The sequence below is a fragment of the Tursiops truncatus genome, chromosome 11 (assembly GCF_011762595.2).
Source record: "Tursiops truncatus isolate mTurTru1 chromosome 11, mTurTru1.mat.Y, whole genome shotgun sequence".
Taxonomy (NCBI): domain Eukaryota; kingdom Metazoa; phylum Chordata; class Mammalia; order Artiodactyla; family Delphinidae; genus Tursiops; species Tursiops truncatus.
This window is the reverse complement of record NC_047044.1, coordinates 25,503,527-25,525,449: the sequence shown is the minus strand read 5'-3', so window position 1 is coordinate 25,525,449 and position 21,923 is coordinate 25,503,527. Positions and strand designations below refer to the sequence as shown.

At 40.2% G+C, this 21,923-nt stretch overlaps 1 protein-coding gene across 4 annotated transcripts in view; it reads right to left on the bottom strand.

The window, feature by feature from the left end:
* NR2C1 (nuclear receptor subfamily 2 group C member 1) overlaps positions 1-9,602 on the bottom strand; it is a 76,017-nt gene extending 66,415 nt beyond the window's left edge. For 3 of the 4 annotated variants that reach the window (XM_073788340.1, XM_019918533.3, XM_019918531.3), the window contains exons 1-3: positions 9,463-9,602; positions 5,173-5,245; positions 1,075-1,305 (exon numbers count right to left, since the gene is read on the bottom strand). In XM_073788340.1, coding sequence (XP_073644441.1) covers positions 1,075-1,305; positions 5,173-5,226 — 285 coding nt within the window. In that variant the 5' untranslated portion in view covers positions 5,227-5,245; positions 9,463-9,602. Of the gene's footprint in view, positions 1-1,074; positions 1,306-5,172; positions 5,246-8,472; positions 8,941-9,462 lie in introns of those variants that run through there. The other variant, XM_073788342.1, reaches the window with a different exon arrangement.
* Positions 9,603-21,923: the final 12,321 nt, after the last annotated feature.

Here is a 21,923-nt window from a genome sequence, read left to right as displayed (position 1 = left end):
AATTGTATCACACTAATGTAGAATATTAATAATATGAGAAACTGTGTGTTCGGAGATTATATGGGAACTCTCTATACTAAATGCTCAATATTTCTGTAAACACAAAACTGTTCTAAAAAAAAAAATCAAGTCTGTTAATTAAGAAAATAAAGAAATTAAGGTATGGATAATGTTATACCTTTTTTTAGTGACTTCCGTCTTTCTGATAAGATAACTTTATATATCCTATCCATTTTCTACCGTAGCTGTTTCTAAAAATAATACAAATTATGTAATTGGAAGAATAATAGAACCAATCAGGATATATAGGCATAATTTTGTATCTTATGTATTTGGAGTTTTTCAATCCTAAAAGGGATTTTCTTTGATCAGTGTTTTCATCACAAAATACAGAACCCAATTTTAAGTTGGCATTCATTCTCCTCAAAGTCTCTGGAGGCAAACTTAAGGGTTCATTGTATTTGTATTCAAACATAGCAACCAGTGGTAAAAACAGCTGCATAACCATGATAGACCGCTTGCTACATCAATGAAGACGTAGTTGATTGACAAAAGAGGAAGCAAAAGTGACAAAGCTGGCAGCTAGAATATCAACTTCTTGATTTGGCAGCTGCTTGTTCAAGGCACAGGCATCTTGGTCCTGGAAACTGCAGCTACAGAATTCTATAGATGCTCCTGATTTGGAAGTTTCCTAACTGTGCAGATGCAGAAGGTCACTTAGAAGAAGTTCTGAAGCATGTTCCAGTAGTTATTCTTGGAAACCTGACCTACAAGTGTTTCTTCAGCCTTTCTAACAGTTCTTTGAGCTCTCTACATTCTTTGTTAAATCCTTTCCTGCCCAAACTAGCCAGATTGGCTCTTACTGTGAGCCACTAAAAACCCACCAAAATATATGGGTGTGAGGCTGTTTGAGGAAAAGAATAGTGGCTCATAGGCAAGGGCAGCACATAATTTTATGCAAGATTTTTTCCTATTGAACATGCAGGACATAAAGTCTTAATGTCAGGACTTACACTTATGATATGCTTTTTATGTTTTTCAAGGGTAAGATAAAAAGAAACTCTAGTTATTTACCTGGAGGTGTTGTGCAGACAAATCAGGAGTTGTAAAAATAAACTGGTTGACACCTGTTGCATCTGGGGTTGTGAGGAAAACTTTTCCTGGAGCAGAATCTTGCCTGGCCAGAATGACTTTGCTTGGAGTAGAGCCACTGTGATTTGTCAGAATGAACTGTTTGCCTTGGGTATTATGATCAAGTGCTGTCACAATCTGGATTTTCTGGCCAGTCTGCTGCTCTGTAACAATCTAACACAATCATGTCATTAGTAATCAAGTCAACTTAATCTTTTTTCTTCTCTAAGCACAATTTTCTCATACCTTGAGACAAAGCTAGACTAGAAAAGCATACTATTATATACATATGTTCAATATAATACACATACACACACCATTAAATCTACCAATTCTAATTCGACATCCTATCCTACAGAAATAAACAAATGTGCAAATAAAGCTACAATAGTAAGAACACATGGATCTCACTATTTTGATTCCTTCCCTTCCTCTCCTTTTCCCCTTCCATTTACACAAACATATATTGGGTACATTCTATTTGCCAATCACTGTTCTGAGTCCTTGGATACAGCAATAAACAAAACAAAATTTTTATTCTCATAAAGCTTTTATTTTAGTGAGGAAAGGCAGATAAAAACCAAATAAGCAAATAATATTGTCAGGTGGTATTAGTGCTACAAAGTAAAATAAAGCAGAATAAGGTGAGCGTCATTGATGGAATGACAGTGATGAGGAGATGACATTTTTGCACAGACCTGAGTGAAGTAGCAGACCAAGGCTTAGAACTAGCTAGGGGAAGTGCATCCCAGGTAGAAACAGCAGCCTGTGGGGCAGGAAGAGTGTGTTCCGTACATCTGAGGCAAGAGCACACGGAGAGCTGTGTGAGTGAAATAGAATGGGAGAGAGAGATTTATGGTAGGAGGTGGGATCTGAGAGACAAAAGGGGCCAGACTGAATAGGACTTTGTAGGCCATAAAATGACTGATTTCCTACTGGATGACATGGAGATCCATCCACTGAAGGGTTTACAGAGAAGAGAAGTGGCAGGATCTTTTGCAGATAGGATCATTCTAGATTTAGTGCGAAGACCAGACTATGAATGTTCAAGAACAGAATTAAGGGAGACCAGATAGGATGCTATTGCACAGATACTGGCAGCACTTGGGTATCGTACATGGGCAGAGATATAGGCTGAGATCAGGGTAGCAGCCATGCTAGTGGTGAAAAATGATTAAATCTGGGATATTTTATAAGGGAGAGCTGACAAGATATGTTGATGGATTGGAAGTGGAATATGAGGAAAGAAGAGTCGAGGATGACTATAAAATTTTGGCCTGACCAACTGGGAGGACAGAATTGCCATCTACTGAGATGGAGTAGTCTGGGGAAGAGCAAGTTCATGAACAAAAAGAACAGCCTAGCATTGACGGTTTTTGTTGTTGCTAGGCAAATATTTTACAGAATAAACTCATTAAGCCAATTAAATTCCTTGATTCAATTTTAAAATGGCAAAGCTGGTTTCCAACTTTTTTCTATTTCTCTGAAATTATTTTCATCAAGACTATTTTCTATGCAAAATTTACAGCAAAGTTCTGAATCACTAATCAGTTACTCTCTAGAGCAGACGCTATTGATTATGGCTGCTGCCAATTTGAGTTTCCTTTGTCGACCATTATTTCTACCATATCCTGTTTTTCTGGCTGCAGTTTTAACTGTTGTCAATTTTATTTTGCGTAGGTTATTTCTACCAAGTCTAGTCTCCATCTTCCTCTCTCACAATTTCTGCAATTTTCAATAACTATAAGATGTGACTTTGAATCAGTTCATCTATAATTTTATCATGTAAAGTTTATGTTGTTGTAAATTTTATTTTAGAATATTTCTATCAGAAATATCCATTGTAAACTGAATAAAAATCTAATGGCTCACAGTTATTTTTTAGAGACAAGCATCAGGTACATGCAGGGTCCAACTGTTATTGGGTTGAAACCCTTTGCTTAGATGGGTAAAAGTATGTTTACTGCAGCATAATAATTATAATTGGAAACTGAAGCAATCCAAATGGCCTTCAATAAGGACCAGTAAATAGATTATGGGGAAAAAAAATAGATTATGGAAATAGTTCTCAGGTCTCAGGACCCCTTTACACACCAAAAAAAAAAAGTCACTGAGAGCCCAAAGAACTTCTGTTTATGTAGGTTGTATCTATTGATATTTACCGTATTACAAATTCAAATAGAAAAATATTTTTAATATTTATTAATTCATTTAAAAATAACCCAGGGACTTCCCTGGTGGCACAGTGGTTAAGAATCCGGCTGCCAATGCAGGGGACACGGGTTCGAGCCCTGGTCTGGGAAGATCCCACATGCCGCAGAGCAACTAAGCTCGTGTGCCACAACTACTGAGCCTGCCCTCTAGAGCCCGTGAGCCACAACTACTGGAGCCCGCACACCTAGAGCCCGTGCTCCGCAACAAGAGAAGCCACTGCAATGAGAAGCACACACACCACAATGAAGAGTAGCCCTGCTTCCTGCAACTGGAGAAAGTCCGCATGCAACAACAAAGACCGACCCAATGCAGCCAAAAATAAATAATAAAATAAATTTATTTAAAAAATAAATAAAACAACCCATTAAATGTTAACATAAGTAACATATTTAATGAAAAATAAATAATTTTCCAAACAAAAGAAAAATCAATGGGAAGAGTGGCAATGATTTACATTTTTGCAAACTGCTTTAATATCTGGCTTAATAGAAGCTAGATTCTCATACCTACCTGGGCATTCAATCTGCTGCAATATGTTGTTTTGGTTAAAATATATAAAGAAAATCAAGCCTTACATTTACTAGGTAAAAGAGGGAAGAATATCTTAACTGTTTCTTCAAACTGTGTAAACTGTTCTTTAATATGACACCAAAACTTGACAAGTGATAGCTTTTTTAGAGGTTAGTTGCAATGTGGAATCAGAAACTATATATTAAAATCTATCCGGCAATGTAAATCCTTTACTCACGAGTGATTGTGTAACATCGTGCATTGGTCATTTGGGAAACACTGGTTCAGTGAGTTATGTACACCTTTTAAATGTTGACATATTTCATCATACAATATCACATGACATGCAGCCTCTGGAAAACTGCACCATATACTTGTGACAGAATGATAGTGAAAAGGCAAATACTGTAACATTTTAGTATTATTATGAGAATGGTTTTGACCTTGCTGACTCTCTGAAAGAGTTCCTAGATGATACTTTGTAAACCTTTAGATTATGGTACCTCTTACTAGGACATAACTTGTAAAAAAAAAAATGAAGACCTATCTATTGACATGGATGTCCTTCTACTGGTCTATTAAACCTCAGATTCCACACCTGTCAGAAACATTCCCTGGCTAGATCCTCACTCTACCACAACTCTTCATTAGTTGTTTTTCTTCTGTGCTCCCATAACACCCTATAGAATTATCACAGCACTTACCATATCCTATTATGATTGTCCAATTATTCAACTGTCTCTCACTAGATCAAAGCGAACTTTTTATTTTTAGTTTTTTTTTTAACATCTTTACTGGAGTATAATTGCTTTACCTTGCTGTGTTAGTTTCTGTATAACAAAGTGAATCAGCTATACGTATACATATTCCCATATCTCCTCCCTCTTGCGTCTCCCTCCCACCCTCCCTATCCCACCCCTCTACGTGGTCACAAAGCACGGAGCTGATCTCCCTGTGCTATGCGGCTGCTTCCCACCAGCTATCTATTTTACATTTGGTAGTGTATATATGTCAATGTCACTCTCTCACTTCGTCCCAGCTTACCCTTCCCCCTCTCCATGTCAAGTCCATTCTCTACGTCTGCGTCTTTGTTCCTGTCCCGTCCCTAGGTTCCTCAGAACCATTTTTTTTTTTTTTTTAGATTCCATATATATATGTTAGCATACAGTATTTGTTTTTCTCTTTCGGATTTACTTGATCAAAGTGCACTTAAATTCAAGGGTATCTTTTATCTCTGTACCACCAAACCCTAGCATATACTACACTTGGTATAAATAAGTTTGGTGAAGCAGTGAATGAACGGTAAACTAGACATACCTCTCCCATCTGTTGTTCAATAATTTGATGTGCAATTTCTTCTATGGTTGCCATGATTTAATTGCCAAGTGTCCTGCCAAAAGTAAAAAGATGCTTTTTTACAGTTATACCCATAAAACGTATTTACTGAAGAATTTAAAAATGGAATTATATGTTAAGATTTGCTTCAAAATAATCCAGCTGTGTGGGTGGGGGTGAGAAGGAATAAACAAAACAAGAATGGCCATGTGCTGACAATTACTGAAGACTGCTAAAGTTTATACAGCGTTCATAAAACTATTCACTGTGCTTTTATAAATTCTGAAAACGTCTATTAAAAAAACCCAAACTACTCAATACCAAACAATTTCACTTTTCAAAGATACTGAAGCCTAAGCTGCAGACCTGATATAGATTAGGAGTAGTTTATTAACTGAATAAGGGCAACCCAGCCTGTAAAAAAAAACCACATCCTTGTAGTCATTTAACACACTTTTAAAGCAGTATATTGTAAACGCCGACAAAATAACTGCATTCATTCAGAGGGCTAGATTTCTCTAGAATTTTGTAATTGTTCTTCCTTGTTCTATTAATTTGAATTTTAATGTAAAACTGTCTTCAAATGGATTTGAGAGCCAGTAAGATTAATGGGTTGACTTCGGCTTTTGCATTTTCTCTGTATCAGGTAGTCAAGAATACAAAAATTATTTCTGACTTTATCATATTATATACTATGATAAATTCACTAATATTCTGTAATTATAATTAATATTAATTGCCAAATTGTCTGAATTATTTCTTTCAATTACTTTTAAAACCTTAAATCCTTCAATTACTTGTTCTAAAAGCAATACACAATATTTAGATTAATTACTCAACTCTCTCTCACTAGATTGAAAAGTAGTGCCCTCAACCTCTCTGGAACCAACCAAGGAGACAATTACTTCCCAGGTCTGTGTGCTCTGGGTCCATGATGGCAGTGGCAGCTCTCCCAAACTCTGACCCATCTTTGGGGGGTCATTCTTCCCTTTTCTTGAAGGATAACACATGTTCAAAACTGAATGGCTCTATTGCCCATCCAGTAGAGTCCCAGAAATCCAATAGCCTTCATTCATTTCATCCCATCTCTGTCCCCTTCAGTCCAAGATGGCAGCATTTCTGCTGGCATGAAATTCCCAGAAGTCTTGCTGCCTCCCATGCAGTTCATGGGGGTCCAAGCCATCAGACAAGAGAGTCCTGAACAGATCTCTTCTGGATAACTCCATCTCTATTCCTGGCTTGTGCTGTATGTAGATCTCAAGGACACTGCTAATGTTGCAGTCTTCTGAACAAGGCCGCGTATTTTCTCCCACAAGAAAAACTCTTCCTCTGAGATTCATTTAAGTCAGTTACACTACAGTTTTTAGTGACTTTTATTGTCATTCATTCATTTCTGTTCCAATTTCATTACTCATTGATGATCTGACACTGATTGTTGTCCCTTTCCTGCCATTCTCCCAGTTTCCTGACCTCAAAGTCCATTAATGTTCACCCAAATGCTACTTTAATATTGTGCTGTCAGATTGCTCTAACATATATATTTAATAAAATTTTAGCTCTTAATATTCTTCAAAGCCTTTCCTTTAACTATAGGACATGAGGTGTCCATTTATGTATTTGTTTGTTTATTTATTTATGGCTCTGTTGGGTCTTCGTTGCTGTGCAGGCTTTCTCTAGTTGCGTCGAGCAGGGGCTATGCTTCCTTGCGGTGCACGGGCTTCTCACTGCGGTGGCTTCTCTTGTTGCGGAGCACAGGCTCTAGGCGCGTGGGCTCAGTAGTTGTGGCTCGCAGGCTCTAGAGCGCAGGCTCAGTAGTTGTGGTGCACGGGCTTAGTTGCTCCATGGCATGTGGGATCTTCCCGGACCAGGGCTTGAACCCGTGTCCTCTGCATTGGCAGGTGGATTCTTAACCACTGTGCCACCAGGGAAGCCCATGGACGTGATGTGTCATTTGTTAAACCTTACATTCTAGCCATATGCACTACTTGTATCCTTGAATTTACCATGTTGCTTCGTGTTTCCATGTCTTTGCTAATGGCTTCTCTACCATGAATGCTATGGAATCACTAGATCAACATGTTTGTTTTCCAAGACGAAATTTAACTCAAAAAACTGAGGAAAAATGAGCATTCTTTACATATTGTTGATGTAAGTATAAATTGTTATATTTCTAGAAAGAAATTTGCCTATGTCTATGAAGTGCCTTAAAAATGTTCATACTCATTGATCCAATAATTCATTCAATATTCTTCCATTCAACAAATACTTGTTGAGTGCTTACTATGAGCCAGGCATTTTTCTAAATGTTAGGGATTGAGCAGGGAGTATTAAAACAAACGTCCCCTTGTAAAATTTATATTTTGGTGGGGTGAAACAGACAACAAATTTCAGCTACTCCCAGAACTGACTTTCCTGGATGATTATTTAATATATACAAACTGTGCATATGAAAAGCCCCTAGAAGGCAAGAATCAACTTTGTGTCAGCACCTTTGACAAATAGCAAGATCTCAGGATGCTTACAGAACTGAAACGCATCCTCAGTCTCCTGTTTCAGAAGTACCAATGTCTCTTTAATGGTCAAAGAATAAAGTTTCAGCCCTTCTCCTGGTATTTTTTCAGTATTTACTAAGCCCCTATAACATGCCTGCCACTGCAGACACAAAGCAGCATTCCTTTATAGTCTGACTTCCTCATCTTCTCATTTTATCTCCTACCAGTCCCAGAGGGGCCTCTGTTTAGGACAACTGGAATGTTGTTTATTCCCCAATATACAGTGCCAAGCTCCTCTTCCCTCATTTAAGTTTCCCACCTTTAAAACTCACTTCTAATTTTTTTTTGTTTTTAATCCAATCTTTCTAGATGAGTACAGCATTTATTGTGTATACTAAGGCTGTTAACAAGGCCTCAAGAACAAACTTCTGTTTACTTCTAATACTGTATGCAAAATTTTATGGGAAGGTGCATTTTTCTAGCGAGAGTCCATGGCCTTCATAAAAGATTTTAAGAGGGTGCAGAGGGTCCTATATGACTTTTAAAAGTTACATGATTATATATACTGTTAATCCTTTATCATACGCGGTTTCTTTTGTCTTTTCTATTCCCCAGGAGTAGGAATTATATTTTGTGTAGCAGGCATACAAACAGTAGATATTCTGGGAATGTCTGCTGCCTCTGATTTCCTAAAAAAAGACTGAGATGTCCCTACAAAGAATGATGAAATTACATTTTATGCGATCCACTTTTTAATAAGAATAAATAGAAATATCTCCTTTAGACCTACCAAATTGACACACAAGCAAAATCTAAAATCAATCATTGTGTATCAACCAACCGCAGAGCAGTCACTGTTCAAAATCCCTCCAAAGTCGAAGGCCTATTTACAAGTTCCGGAGGCACAAAACCCCTAAAGGGCTTAATTTCAAGTCTTTTTGCTTTTCCTTTCCAGTTATTATTATTATTTTTTAAACAGCTGACGTATTTAGTGAACGTTACGAGACAGGTTTGGCAACATTTGTCATTCGTAAAACGGCATCTGCTGGAGTCGGAGGTACAGTTTAACAAAAGAGCTACTGGAAGCTTGGACATGCCCACTGCACTGAGGACCCTTGGCCGTTCCATTTTATTTCTCAAAAGATACAGGTCCAAAGGCAGCGGCCACTCCCGCCCCCGTCGGTCATGAAAGTTGAGAGCATTATTCCGTCCGTCCTGTGTAAGCACGAGTACTAGCCAGAGGCTCGCGGTGAAAGGGATCCGGGCCTCGGCTCGCGACCACTCGCAGCCAGGCCGGCCTCTCAGCATCCCGCCGGCGCTCGAGCCCAAGCGGCGCCCCGGGCCCGGGGGCGGCGCGCGGCTTCCTCAGGCGGGGGAAGCGGCAGCGCCGCCGAGACGGAAGCTTTTCCTGTAGGTGAAAGGTCAGAGGCGCCGCGGGAGAGGCTGCAGTGCGCGCCGAGCCGCTCGGGGACTCCCTCTCGCGCCCGCCGCCCCAGCCCCTATCCGGGCTCCCGGCCCCGCGCCGAGCTCCGGCTCCGGCCTCGGCCTCTCTCGGAGCCCCGGGCACTCGGTCCCGCTGCTGCGGCCGCTCTCTGCGCTCCCAGCCCGCCCCGAGCAGCGCGCCGCGGCACTGCCGGAGGGCGGGTTCCGCCGGCCGAAGCCGCAGGCTGTTGGGAACGCTGGGGGCGCGTCCGTTGGCACCTGGGAGGAAGGGACCTCCCCACGGTACCCGCTCCGGGCGCCGCTGCAGCCGCTTTTCTCCTCACCCGTCCCTTCTTACCGGCGCTTCTCCGCCGAGCTACGTCCTTCGCCGGGCGTAGACGACAGCCCCGCTGCAGCTGCTGCTGGGCGGCGGGGGGGGCTCCGGGAAGAGACAGGTTGGAGAAAGCTGAAGGGGGGAGGGCCAAAAAAATGGGGGCAGGGAGCTTTCTGGGTTTGGGTATTTGGGGGGGGTCAGAGTTCGTGACCCCTCCCTCAGCTCCTCGGTGCGCGCTCCCGTCCGCGCCTGCGCACGAGTGCAGTGGAGAGGCGGCGAGAGGAGGTAGTGACGTTCCCCGAGTAGAGGGATGAGAGAACCCAGCCTGTGGAGGTCGACTGTCCCCTATCGGATGGGAGGGAGAATGCTTTGCCGCAGCTGCGCGTCCCTATGCGGGACTTCGAGAAGCCGCGTGGCCTTAGCGTTTCGTTTGCAAAAGGCGGTCGTTAAACGAAGTTTTGAGACTGTTCAGATTTGAGCCAGGATAGATAACCCAATCAGTTTTAGACAGTTCGGTTTCTAATTTGTGGTGAAGTGGGCTCTGTTTCAGGCTCTTAGCTTGGACTAAACGGCTTATTAGAGGACTAACAAAACTGGGTAGATCCCGATAAGGTATTTTAAATAACCTTAAATAAAACAAGCTGGGGCATAGTCCTCTATAGTAAGGCTAAGTTTTACTTATAAAGTCTTGTGAGTAAATAAGCATAAGGGCTAAATGGAGCTAGAATTTAATATCACTTAGAATGAAAGCTTCCGAAGACTGGCTTTAGTCTGTTTCATTCAGCGGTGTATTCCCAAGCTTATAGGACAGTGCCTAATGGTCAATGAAGATTCGAGAAATGAGGCATTGATGGAACTTCACGTTCTGATAGTGGCTCCTGAGGCACCGAGGTGTGGCAGCCAGGGCTGCCCTGTGTGCAAAGCACTGTGTGGTTTAGATGTTAAGAGAAGGGGGTCCTCAAAATGTCTTTTAGTTTTGATTGGCACTAGAAAAGCAGTCACGGATTCAGGCCAGAAACCCAAGTCAGGGAAAACAAAAGTGCACTGGTAAGGAGAACATCTCCTCTCTCAGTTCCCTCTGGAACTAGGCGGCTGGACAAAGAAAAGGGGCAAGCAGAAACCGCTAACAAGTAAAAATATGCTCTATGCCTCATTCTCTGGAAGTCTCCCTGTTCCTTTTAGTACCGTTTGTCGTGTGTTTGGTGGTTTTAAGGCAGCCCCTCCTCCGTCCACCCAAATTTGGGATCAAATCGTTAAGTGTGTCCCAAAGACAAAAGCTATAGGTCCAATGGGAAAAGGCAATCTGAGACCTTTCCTCTATTCTTAGTGCCTAACATGCCATTTGGGGAGTATCTTTTGTGGGTGAGAAAGAGCTTCCCCTAATTATGATTCAGGAAAACAGGTCAGTGTGGTTCATCTTTGAATGTGTGGTTCATGGTCAGTGTGGTTCATCTTTGAATATATGGTTCATGGTCAGTGTGGTTCATCTTTAAATTTTTTTAACTATAAAAAATTATGGTTTAGGGTCTTCCCTGGTGGCACAGTGGTTGAGAGTCCGCCTGCTGGTGCAGGGGACACGGGTTCGTGCCCCGGTGCGGGAGGATCCCACATGCTGCGGAGCGGCTGGGCCCATGAGCCGTGGCCGCCGAGCCTGCGCGTCCGGAGCCTGTGTTCCGCAACGGGAGAGGCCTCGGCATTGGGAGGCCCGTGTACCGCAAAAAAAAATTATGGTTTAAAAGACATCATCGGGCTTTCCTGGTGGCGCAGTGGTTCAGAGTCCGCCTGCCGATGCAGGGGACTCAGGTTTATGCCCCGGTCCGGGAAGATCCCACATGCTGCGGAGCGGCTGGGCCCGTGAGCCATGGCCGCTGAGCCTGTGCGTCCGGAGCCTGTGCTCCGCAACGGGAGAGGCCACAACAGTCAGAGGCCCGCGTACTGCAAACAAACAAACAAACAAGACATCATCACACCAATAGTAGATTTAGTAAATTTATTGTGTATAAATATAATATTAACATTATTTACAGTGCTAATATTTTATTTATAAAGGATCTACATATGTGGACAATAAGATACAAACTATATTATCATTTTAAGTAAAAAGTGTTTCTATAAATTTGTCATTTAAAAAAATAGTATTTCAGGCTTCCCTGATGGCGCAGTGGTTGAGAGTCCGCCTGCCGATGCAGGGGACACGGGTTCGTGCCCCAGTCCGGGAAGATCCCACATGCCGCGGAGCGGCTGGGCCCGTGAGCCATGGCCGCTGAGCCTGCGCGTCCGGAGCCTGTGCTCCGCAACAGGAGAGGCCGCACAGTGAGAGGCCCGCGTACCGCAAAAAAAAAAAAAAAAAAAAAAGAAGTATTTCAAGATTGGTTCTTAACATGCTGTATGACCAACTCATATAAAAGAACCCCCCCCCCAAAAAAAGAGAGGGATTTGATATTGAGGCTTTTTGAAAATTTACTACTACGTTTATCTTAAAACAAAACAAAAATCCTACTAGAAAATTTCCATTCGAAAATAACATTAAAAGTGGCATAGGCTCCAGAATGATTTGTGTATTAGAGGCATTCAAAAAAAAAAAAAAAAGATCCATTTGAATTAATTTAACTCACCAAATACTGGGTGTCCAGTTCATGCAAGGCACTCTGCCAGATGCTGAGGAGGAATCTCAAATGAACAAGATATAGTTGTTGGTCTCAAGGCTAGGATGTGATAAGCACCATAAAAAAGTCTGTTTAGGAGCTAAAGGCTACGGAAGCATAGAGGAAGGAGACAGTAGGTCTAAGGAGGAACAGAGAGAAAGCCTAGGATCAACTATTACAGAGAAGTCTTGGATAAATAGGCAGAAATGGAGGTGGGGGAAAGGATAAAGAAAAACAAAATGATGTGAACAGAGAAAGGTTGGGTTGGGGTTACCTGCAGTGTATGATACCTGAGGAAAAGTGTTCCACACCAAGCCACTCGGAAGCCAATGAAGGTTGTAAAGAGCAGGGATGAAACTAGATTAGAACTATGCCTTACAAGATGGCTCTGGCAATGTTTAAAATGGGACCATGCAAAGAAGGCATTGGAATTAGAAGAAAAGTTATGCCAGTCACTGGGAAGAGGTAACAGGGACTTGATCTAGGGCAGATGCAATAACAGAAGGACAACGAAGACAGAAAGGATACAAAGGCAATTGTAGAGGGTCCCGTTGACACTTGGAGGCAGATTCTGGAGCCTAGAATGGTGTTTTTCCATTGCAGAAGAAAATATACAGATTTGAATGAAAAGAAATTGAGTTGAGTTTTAGGCATGTAAAGTTTAAAGTGCTTAAGATGTAGATGTCCAACAGGTACTTGCAAATATGGACTTGCAGGATGGTGGAAAGAGCAGGTCTAAGATCTGAGTTATAATGAGGGCACTTTGGGGACTCTGATTTGGAGATGACCAGAATCCTGTCCTTACTTTCTTCAACAAATATTTTCACTTAAAAGACACAGGGTAGGTATTTTGTGAGAAACTGACATATTAGATATAGTATCTGTCTTCAAGGAGTGGGCAGTGTAGTAAGACAAATAGGATTTATCTCTCTGGAAGTTCCAGTGACGATATTTAACTACAATGGATCTCAAATTTCAAAACCTGAGTACAATGAAAGCACACTCTGAGACATATCAACATACGCTGTGATAACATTTACATTTTAACTAAATTACTAAATAGCAGGCTTTCCCTATTTCCAGATGTATTTTACGAACCAAATATAACACATACCTTTGGCTAACAAAACTACACTTTAAAGTTGTCATCTTCAATTAGTTGTTTCATTACAGCTTTCTATTAAACAAAGGTTGCTCTGATGATCTCATTTTAAGAAATGCTACTACATACTCAAAGAATCAAGGTTTTGGTTAAAAAGGAAGTATCTTGGGCAAAGGACAGTAGGAGGATACTGGGTACATTAGGGAACAGGGGAAAAGGTTGGGGAGAGGTTCAAAAACGTGGGATGATGCCAAAGATAACCTTTCTCATTCTCCTAGACTCTGGAGGGTCCTCTGCATTTACAGCTGCCACAGATAAAGGAGGAACACTAGTTGTAAACACGTACTAAGAAGGCCAGCCTTCCCCTAGCTTGACCTGGCATCTCTTGTCTAGGTTTCCTTCAGCATCCTTTCGGGCTTAACATTATAACTGCTCTTTTCTCCTCCTTATGAATAAAAGGAGATACTTGAAAAGGATTTGATGGAAGCACATGTATCAGTGTAGTAAATACAGTACTCTTGGGATCTAAGTACTATTTATTTATTTATTAAAGTCTTTATTGAATTTGTTACAATATTGCTTCTGTTTTATGTTTTGGTTTTCTTGGCCGAGAGGCATGTGGGATCTTAGCTCTCCAACCAGGGATCGAACCCACACTCCCTGCTTTGGAAGGGGAAGTCCTAACGACTGGACCACCAGGGAAGTCCCTCTAAGTACTATTTATACCTTCTCCTCATTTACAGAATGCATCCAATTTTTTTTTTTGCTAAAATATTAGCTATCAAGAGAGGTTTTTGAAAGTAGCTTTACAAGAAAATGTATATAATTAGGTTTCTCATTTGACATTGAATGAGCAAGGTTAAATAACTGATCAGCTTCAGTGAAGTTATGAAGGATTGATAAGGGGGAAAGGGAATGTTACTATTGCACATTTAAAACATCTTGGCGGGGAAAGTGGTTCAAGACGGCGGACTAGAAGGATGTGCGCTCACTCCCTCTTGTGAGAGCACTGGAATCACAACTAACTGCTCAACAATCATTGACGGGAAGACACTAGAACTCACCAAAAAAGATACCCCACATCCAAAGACAAAGCAGAAGCCACAGTGAGACAGTAGGAGGGGCGCAATCACGATAAAATCAAATCCCATAACTGCCATGTGGGTGACTCACAAACTGGAGAGCACTTATACCACAGAAGTCCACCCAACTGGAGTGAAGGTTCTGAGCCCCACATCAGGCTTCCCAACCTGGGGGTCCGGCAACAGGAAGAGGAATTCCTAGAGAATCAGACTTTGAAGGCTAGCGGGATTTGACTGCAGGACTTCGACAGGACTGGGGGAAACAGAGACTCCACTCTTGGAGGGCACACACAAAGTAGTGTGCTCATCGGGACCCAGGGGAAGAAGCAGTGACCCCACAGGAGACTGAACCAGACCTACCTGCTAGTGTTGGAGGGTCTCCTGCAGAGGCAGGGGTGGCTGTGGCTCACGGTGGGGACAAAGACACTGGCAGCAGAAGTTCTGGGAAGTATTCCTTGGCATGAGCCCTCCCAGAGTCCACCAAAGAGCTGGGTAGGCTCCAGTGTTGGGTCACTTCAGGCCAAACAACCAACAGGGAGGGAACCCAGCCCCACCCATCAGCAGACAAGTGGATTAAAATTTTACTGAGCTCTGCCCACCAGAGCAACACCCAGCTCTACCCACCACCAGTCCCTCACATCAGGAAACTTGCACAAGCCTCTTAGATAGCCTCATTCACCAGAGGGCAGACAGCAGACGCAAGAAGAACAACGATCCAGCAGCCTGTGGAACAAAAACCACAATCACAGAAAGATAAACAAGATGAAAAGGCAAAGGGCTATGTACCAGATGAATGAACAAGACAAAACCCCAGAAAAACTAAATGGAGTGAAGATAGGAAACCTTCCAGAAAAAGAATTCAGAATAATGATAGTAGAGATGATCCAGGACCTCAAAAAAAGAATGGAGGCAAAGATTGAGAAGATGCAAGAAATGTTTAACAAAGACCTAGAAGAATTATAGAACAAACAGAGATGAACAATACAATAACTGACATGAAAAATACACTAGGTGGAATCAATAGCAGAATAACTGAGGCAGAAGCAAGGATAAGTGACCTGGAAGACAGACTGGTGGAATTCACTGCTGCGGAACAGAAAAAGGAAAGAGAATGGAAAGAAACGAAGACAGCCTAAGAGACCTCTGGGACAACATTAAATGCAACAACATCCGCATTATAGGGGTCCCAGAGGGAGAAGAGAGAAAAAAAGACCCAAGAAAATATTTGAAGAGCTTATAGTCGAAAACTTCCCTAACATGGGAAAGGAAATAGCCACCCAAGTCCAGGAAGTGCAGACAGTCCCAGGCAGGATAAACCCAAGGAGAAACACGCCGAGACACATAGTAATCAAATTGACAAAAATTAAAAACAAAGAAAAATTATTGAAAGCAACAAGGGAAAAACGACAAATAACATACAAAGGAGGGGCTTCCCTGGTGGCACAGTGGTTGGGAGTCCGCCTGCCGATGCAGGGGACACGGGTTTGTGCCCCAGTCCAGGAGGATCCCACGTGCTGTGGAGCGGCTGGGCCCGTGGGCCATGGCTGCTGGGCCCGTGTGTCAGGAACCTGTGCTCCGCAACGGGAGAGGCCACAGCAGTGAGAGGCCTGCGTACTGCCAAAAAAAAAAAAAAAAAAAATACAAGGGAACTCCCATAAGGTTAATAGAAGCTCTACAAGCCAGAAGGGAGTGGTATGATTTATTTAAAGAGATGAAAGGGAAGAACCTACAACCAAGATTACTCTACCCAGCAAGGATCTCATTCAGATTCAACGGAGAAATCAAAAGCTTTACAGACAAGCAAAAGCTAAGAGAATTCAGCACCACCAAACCAGCTCTACAACAAATGCTAAAGGAACTTCTCTAACTGGGAAACACAAGAGAAGAAAAGGACCTACAAAATCAAACCCATAACAATTCAGAAAATGTAACAGGAACATACATATTGATAATTACCTTAAATGTGAATGGATTAAATGCTCACACCAAAAGACACAGGCTCGCTGAATGTATACAAAAACAAGACGCATATATATGCCGTCTACAAGAGACCAACTTCAGACCTAGGGACACATACAGAATGAAAGTGAGGGGATGGAAAAAGATATTCCATGCAAATGGAAATCAAAAGAAAGCTGGAGTAGCAATACTCATATCAGATAAAATAGACTTTAAAATAATGTTACAAGAGACAAGGAAGGACACTACATAATGATCAAGAGATCAATCCAAGAAGAAGACATAACAATTATAAATTTTTATGCACCCAACATAGGAGCACCTCAATACATAAGGCAACTGCTAAGAGCTATAAAAGAGGAAATCCACAGTAACACAATAATAGTGGGGGACTTTAACACCTCACTATACCAATGGACAGATCATACAAACAGAAAATTTATAAGGAAACACAAGCTTTAAACGACACAACAGACCAGATAGATTTAATCGATATTTATAGGGCATTCCATCCAAAAACAGCAGATTACACTTTCTTCTCAAGTGCACATGGAATTTTCTCCAGGATAGATCACGTCTTGGGTCACAAATCAAGCCTCAGTAAATTTAAGAAAATTGAAATCATATCAAGCATCTTTTCTCACCACAACGTTATGAGATTAGAAATCAATTACAGGGAAAAAAAACTAAAAAACACAAACACATGGAGGCTAAGCAATACGTTACTAGATAACCAAGAGATCACTGAAGAAATCAAAGAGGAAATCAAAAAATACCTAGAGACAAATGACAATGAAAACATGACGATCCAAAACCTATGGGATGCAGCAAAAGCAGCTCTAAGAGGGAAGTTTACAGCAATACAAGCCAACCTCAAGAAACAAGAAAAATCTCAAATGAACAATCTAACCTTACACCTAAAGTAACTAGAGAAAGAAGAACAAACAAAACCCAAAGTTAGCAGAAGGAAAGAAATCATAAAGATCAGAGCAGAAATAAATGAAACAGAAACAAAGAAAACAATAGCAAAGATCAATAAAACTGAAAGCTGGTTCTTTGAGAAGATAAACAAAATTAATAAACCATTAGCCAGACTCATCAAGAAAAAGAGGGAGAGGACTCAAATCAATAAAATTAGAAATGAAAAAGGAGAAGTTACAACAGACACCGCAGAAATACAAAGCATCCTAAGAGACTACTACAAGTAACTCCATGCCAATAAAATGGACAACCTGGAAGAAATGGACAAATCCTTACAAAGGCATAACCTTCCAAGACTGAACCAGGAAGAAATAGATAATATGAACAGACCAATCACAAGTAATGAAATTGAAACTGATTAAAAATCTTCCAACAAACAAAAGTACAGGACCAGATGGCTTCACAGCTGAATTCTATCAAACATTTAGAAAAGAGCTAACACCCATCCTTCTCAAACTCTTCCAAAAAATTGCAGAGGAAGGAACACTCCCAAACTCATTCTATGAGGCCACCATCACCCTGATACCAAAAGAAAATTACAGACCAACATCACTGATGAATATAGATGCAAAAATCCTCAACAAAATACTAGCAAACAGAATACAACAACACATTAAAAGGATCATACACCAAGATCAAGTGGGATTTATCCCAGGGATGCAAGGATTCTTCAGTATACACAAATCAATCAATGTGATACACCATATTAACAAATTGAAGAATAAAAACCATAGGATCATCTCAATAGATGCAGAAAAAGCTTTTGACAAAATTCAACACCCATTTATAATAAAAACTATCCAGAAAGTGGGCATAGAGGGAACCTACCTCAACATAATAAAGGCCATATACGACAAACCCACAGCAAACATCATTCTCAATGGTGAAAAACTAAAAGCATTTCCTCTAAGATCAGGAACAAGACAAGGATGTCCACTCTCGTCACTATTATTCAACATAGTTTTGGAAGCCACAGCAATCAGAGAAGAAAAAGAAACAAAAGGAATACAAATTGGAAAAGAAGAAGTAAAACTGTCACTGCTTGCAGGTGACATGATACTATACAAAGAGAATCCTAAAGATGCCACCAGAAAACTACTAGAGCTAATCAATGAATTTGGTGAAGTTGCAGGATACACAGAAATCTCTTGCATTCCTATACACTAATGATGAAAAGTCTGAGAGAGAAACTAAGGAGACACTCCCACTTACCACTGCAAGAAAAAGGATAAAATACCTAGGAATAAGCCTACCTAGGGAGACAAGACCTGTATGCAGAAAACTATAAGACACTGATGAAAGAAATTAAAGATGATATAAACAGATGGAGAGACATACCATGTTCTTGGATTGGAAGAATCAACATTGTGAAAATGACTATACTACCCAAAGCAATCTACAGATTCAATGCAATCCCTATCAAATTACCAATGGCATTTTTTACAGAACTAGAACAAAAAATCTTAAAATTTGTATGGAGACACAAAAGACCCCAAATAGCCAAAGCAGTCTTGAAGGAAAAAAACAGAGCTGGAGGAATCAGACTCCCTGACTTTAGACTATACTACAAAGCTACAGTAATCAAGACAATATGGTACTGGCACCAAAACAGAAATATAGATCAATGGAACAGGATAGAAAGCACAGAGATAAACCCATGCACCTATGGTCAACTAAACTATGACAAAGGAGGCAAGGATATACAATGGAGAAAAGACAGCCTCTTCAATAAGTGTGCTGGGAAAACTGGACAGCTACATGTAAAAGAATGAAATTAGAACAGTCCCTAACACCATACACAGAAATAAACTCAGAATGGATTAGAGACTTAAATGTAAGACCGGACAGTATAAAACTCTTAGAGGAAAACATAGGAAGAACACTCTGACATAAATCACAGCAAGATCTTTTTTGATCCACCTCCTAGAGTAATGGAAATAAAAACAAAAATAAACAAATGGGACCCTATGAAACTTAAAAGCTTTCGCAAAGCAAAGGAAACTACAAACAAGACGAAAAGACAACCCTCAGAATGGGGGAAAGTATTTGCAAACGAATCAATGGACAAAGGATTAATCTCCAAAATATATAAACAGCTCATGCAGCTCAATATTAAAAGAACAAACAACCCAACCAAGAAATGGGCAGAAGACCTAGACATTTGTCCAAAGAAGACATACATATGGCCAAGAAGCACATGAAAAGCTGCTCTACATCACTAATTATTAGAGACATGCAAATCAAAACTACAATGAGGTATTACGTCACACCCGTTAGAATGGACATCATCAGAAAATCTACAAACAACAAATGCTGGAGAGGGTGTGGAGAAAAGGGAACCCTCTTGCACTCTTGGTGGGAATGTAAATTGATACAGCCACTATGGAGAACAGTATGGAGGTTCCTTAAAAAACTAAAAATAGAATTACCATATGACCCAGCAATCCCACTACTGGGCATATACCCAGAGAAAACTATAATTCAAAAAGGCATATGCACCCCAATGTTCACTGCAGCACTATTTACAATAGCCAGGTCATGGAAGCAACCTAAATGCCCATCGACAGACGAATGGATAAAAAAGATGTGGTACATATATACAATGGAATATTACTCAGTCATAAAAAGGAACGAAGTTGGGTCATTTGTAGAGACGTGGATGGATCTAGAGACTGGCATACAGTGTAAAGTAAGTCAGAAAGAAGAAAACAAATATTGTATATTAATGCATATATGTGGAACCTAGAAAAATGGTACAGATGAACCAGTTTGCAGGGCAGAAAAAGAGCCACAGATGTAGAGAACAAACGTATGGACACCAAGGGGGCAAAGTGGTGGGGGTGGGGGGTGTGATGAATTGGGAGATTGGGATTGACATATATACACTAATATAAATGTATAAAATGGATAACTAATAAGAACCTGCTGTATAAAAAAATAAATAAAATTAAAAAATTTAAAAAAAAATCTTGGCAGAGGGTTGCTGGTAATCTGATAGCTTCCTCAAAAGGCGCTATATTTTTTAATTTTCAAAGCCCTCCATGGGGCTAAGCCAATAGCTAGCGTAATCATACATGAGTTTCACATGTAATTAGGAGAATTACTAGAAGTTTATGCAATGTTTCTTGTATTTAAATGTTTAACTGGTTCTTGATTCAGCCAACAGTTAGAAGACAGAATAGCCTTGGTTGATAGTTTTCAGATTCAGATTAAACCAAATCTTGTAGTCAGAAGGTTGAGAGCTCAAGAGGAGGAGGGAGGAACTCCAATAACTTGTTGTTTTGCAAAATGCTACTAGTCCCAATGAAATAGAAGGAAACACTGTATAAGGCATAACCTTGGTCTCCAAAAAGGACACACTAAAAACTGCAGGGATTTAACATGGAAGCCTTATTTATGCTATCTTGGTTAAAATTAATGAGCTGCAAAGAAGTGTTAATTTACCTACAGTGACAAAAAGATTTGGGAGATAGCATGTGAGGATTTTATGTGAGGTTGCAAGAGGATTCAAAGTGATTCCACAGCAAGCAATACCCAAAAAACTGCAGCAGCCAACTCTAGGTCTAGTAGATACCCTGGTGCTGCAACAAACATTCAGAAGGCTTCAGAAGGCACTGAGTAATTCTCTTGGCAATCATAAATATAATACTGAGTTAGGAAATCCTTTATATAAAAGCAGAAGGGAAATTTATTTTGCCCTTTAATGAAATATTCTATGGATAACCTTGCCTTTTAAGATAATTTATATTTAGTTTAAGCTCAGTCAATAAATGTATATTTTGAACATCAGGAATGACTTTAATCATAGTGTTAATTTCATTTTACTTCTGCTAATCAATTTTATATATAAAGTAGTTCATATGTTAAACAGTATGTGAACCAAAATTAGGAATATAAACCCTTCCTAATGAGGTACGCTGACAGTTGGTTAAAGAAAAATATACTTTTTTAATTACCAGAGAGGACATAACACAAAGTGGTATTAGAAAACCTTTAAAAAATGATACTATACAATTTCCGCTAATACTGGCTTTGAATTTGTGGGTTTTGATATGATAATTCCAGTTCATTTAAAAAAAATCACAATATTATAGAAAATGTAACATTCTTTTTAGATACAAATACCACCATTGACTTGGACTCAGAATACTTACAATAGCAAGGGACATCATGTAATATAATGCTTGCCATATTTTGCTTTTTAAAGAAATAATACACTTATGTTTGTGTTGAAATGGTAGTTTTTTAAAAAAAGATTAGACTTAATGTAAAGGCCATAGAGTTGATTATTTGTGCTCCCCTGCAAATGGAAACATCCTTTTTCCTACTCATTGTTGAGTTAGATGAAAATTCAGATTCTATCCCTTTGCTATAATTCCTTGATGATGTAACATTATCTCATACCGAAAGAGGTACATAACAGTAGAAATACTTTTGATAATTTACTGGAATTTCATTTCACAGTTACTGAGGTAGAAACTGGCCATGTGTTTTTCCATTAAAAGATACAAAAATTCATCTAAATTTATTGATTCAAAGACATGCGTTTTTTTCACCAGCTGTTTTATAATCATAATTTCCAAACCAAACACTGCATGGAAATTTGCTCCTTGATGTGTGTTTTTTATTTACAAAGACTTACCACTAGTGAGAATGTTACAAAGTAACACTGTAAAACACACTGAGAAAACAGTATGGACTGTGTCACAAACAGCT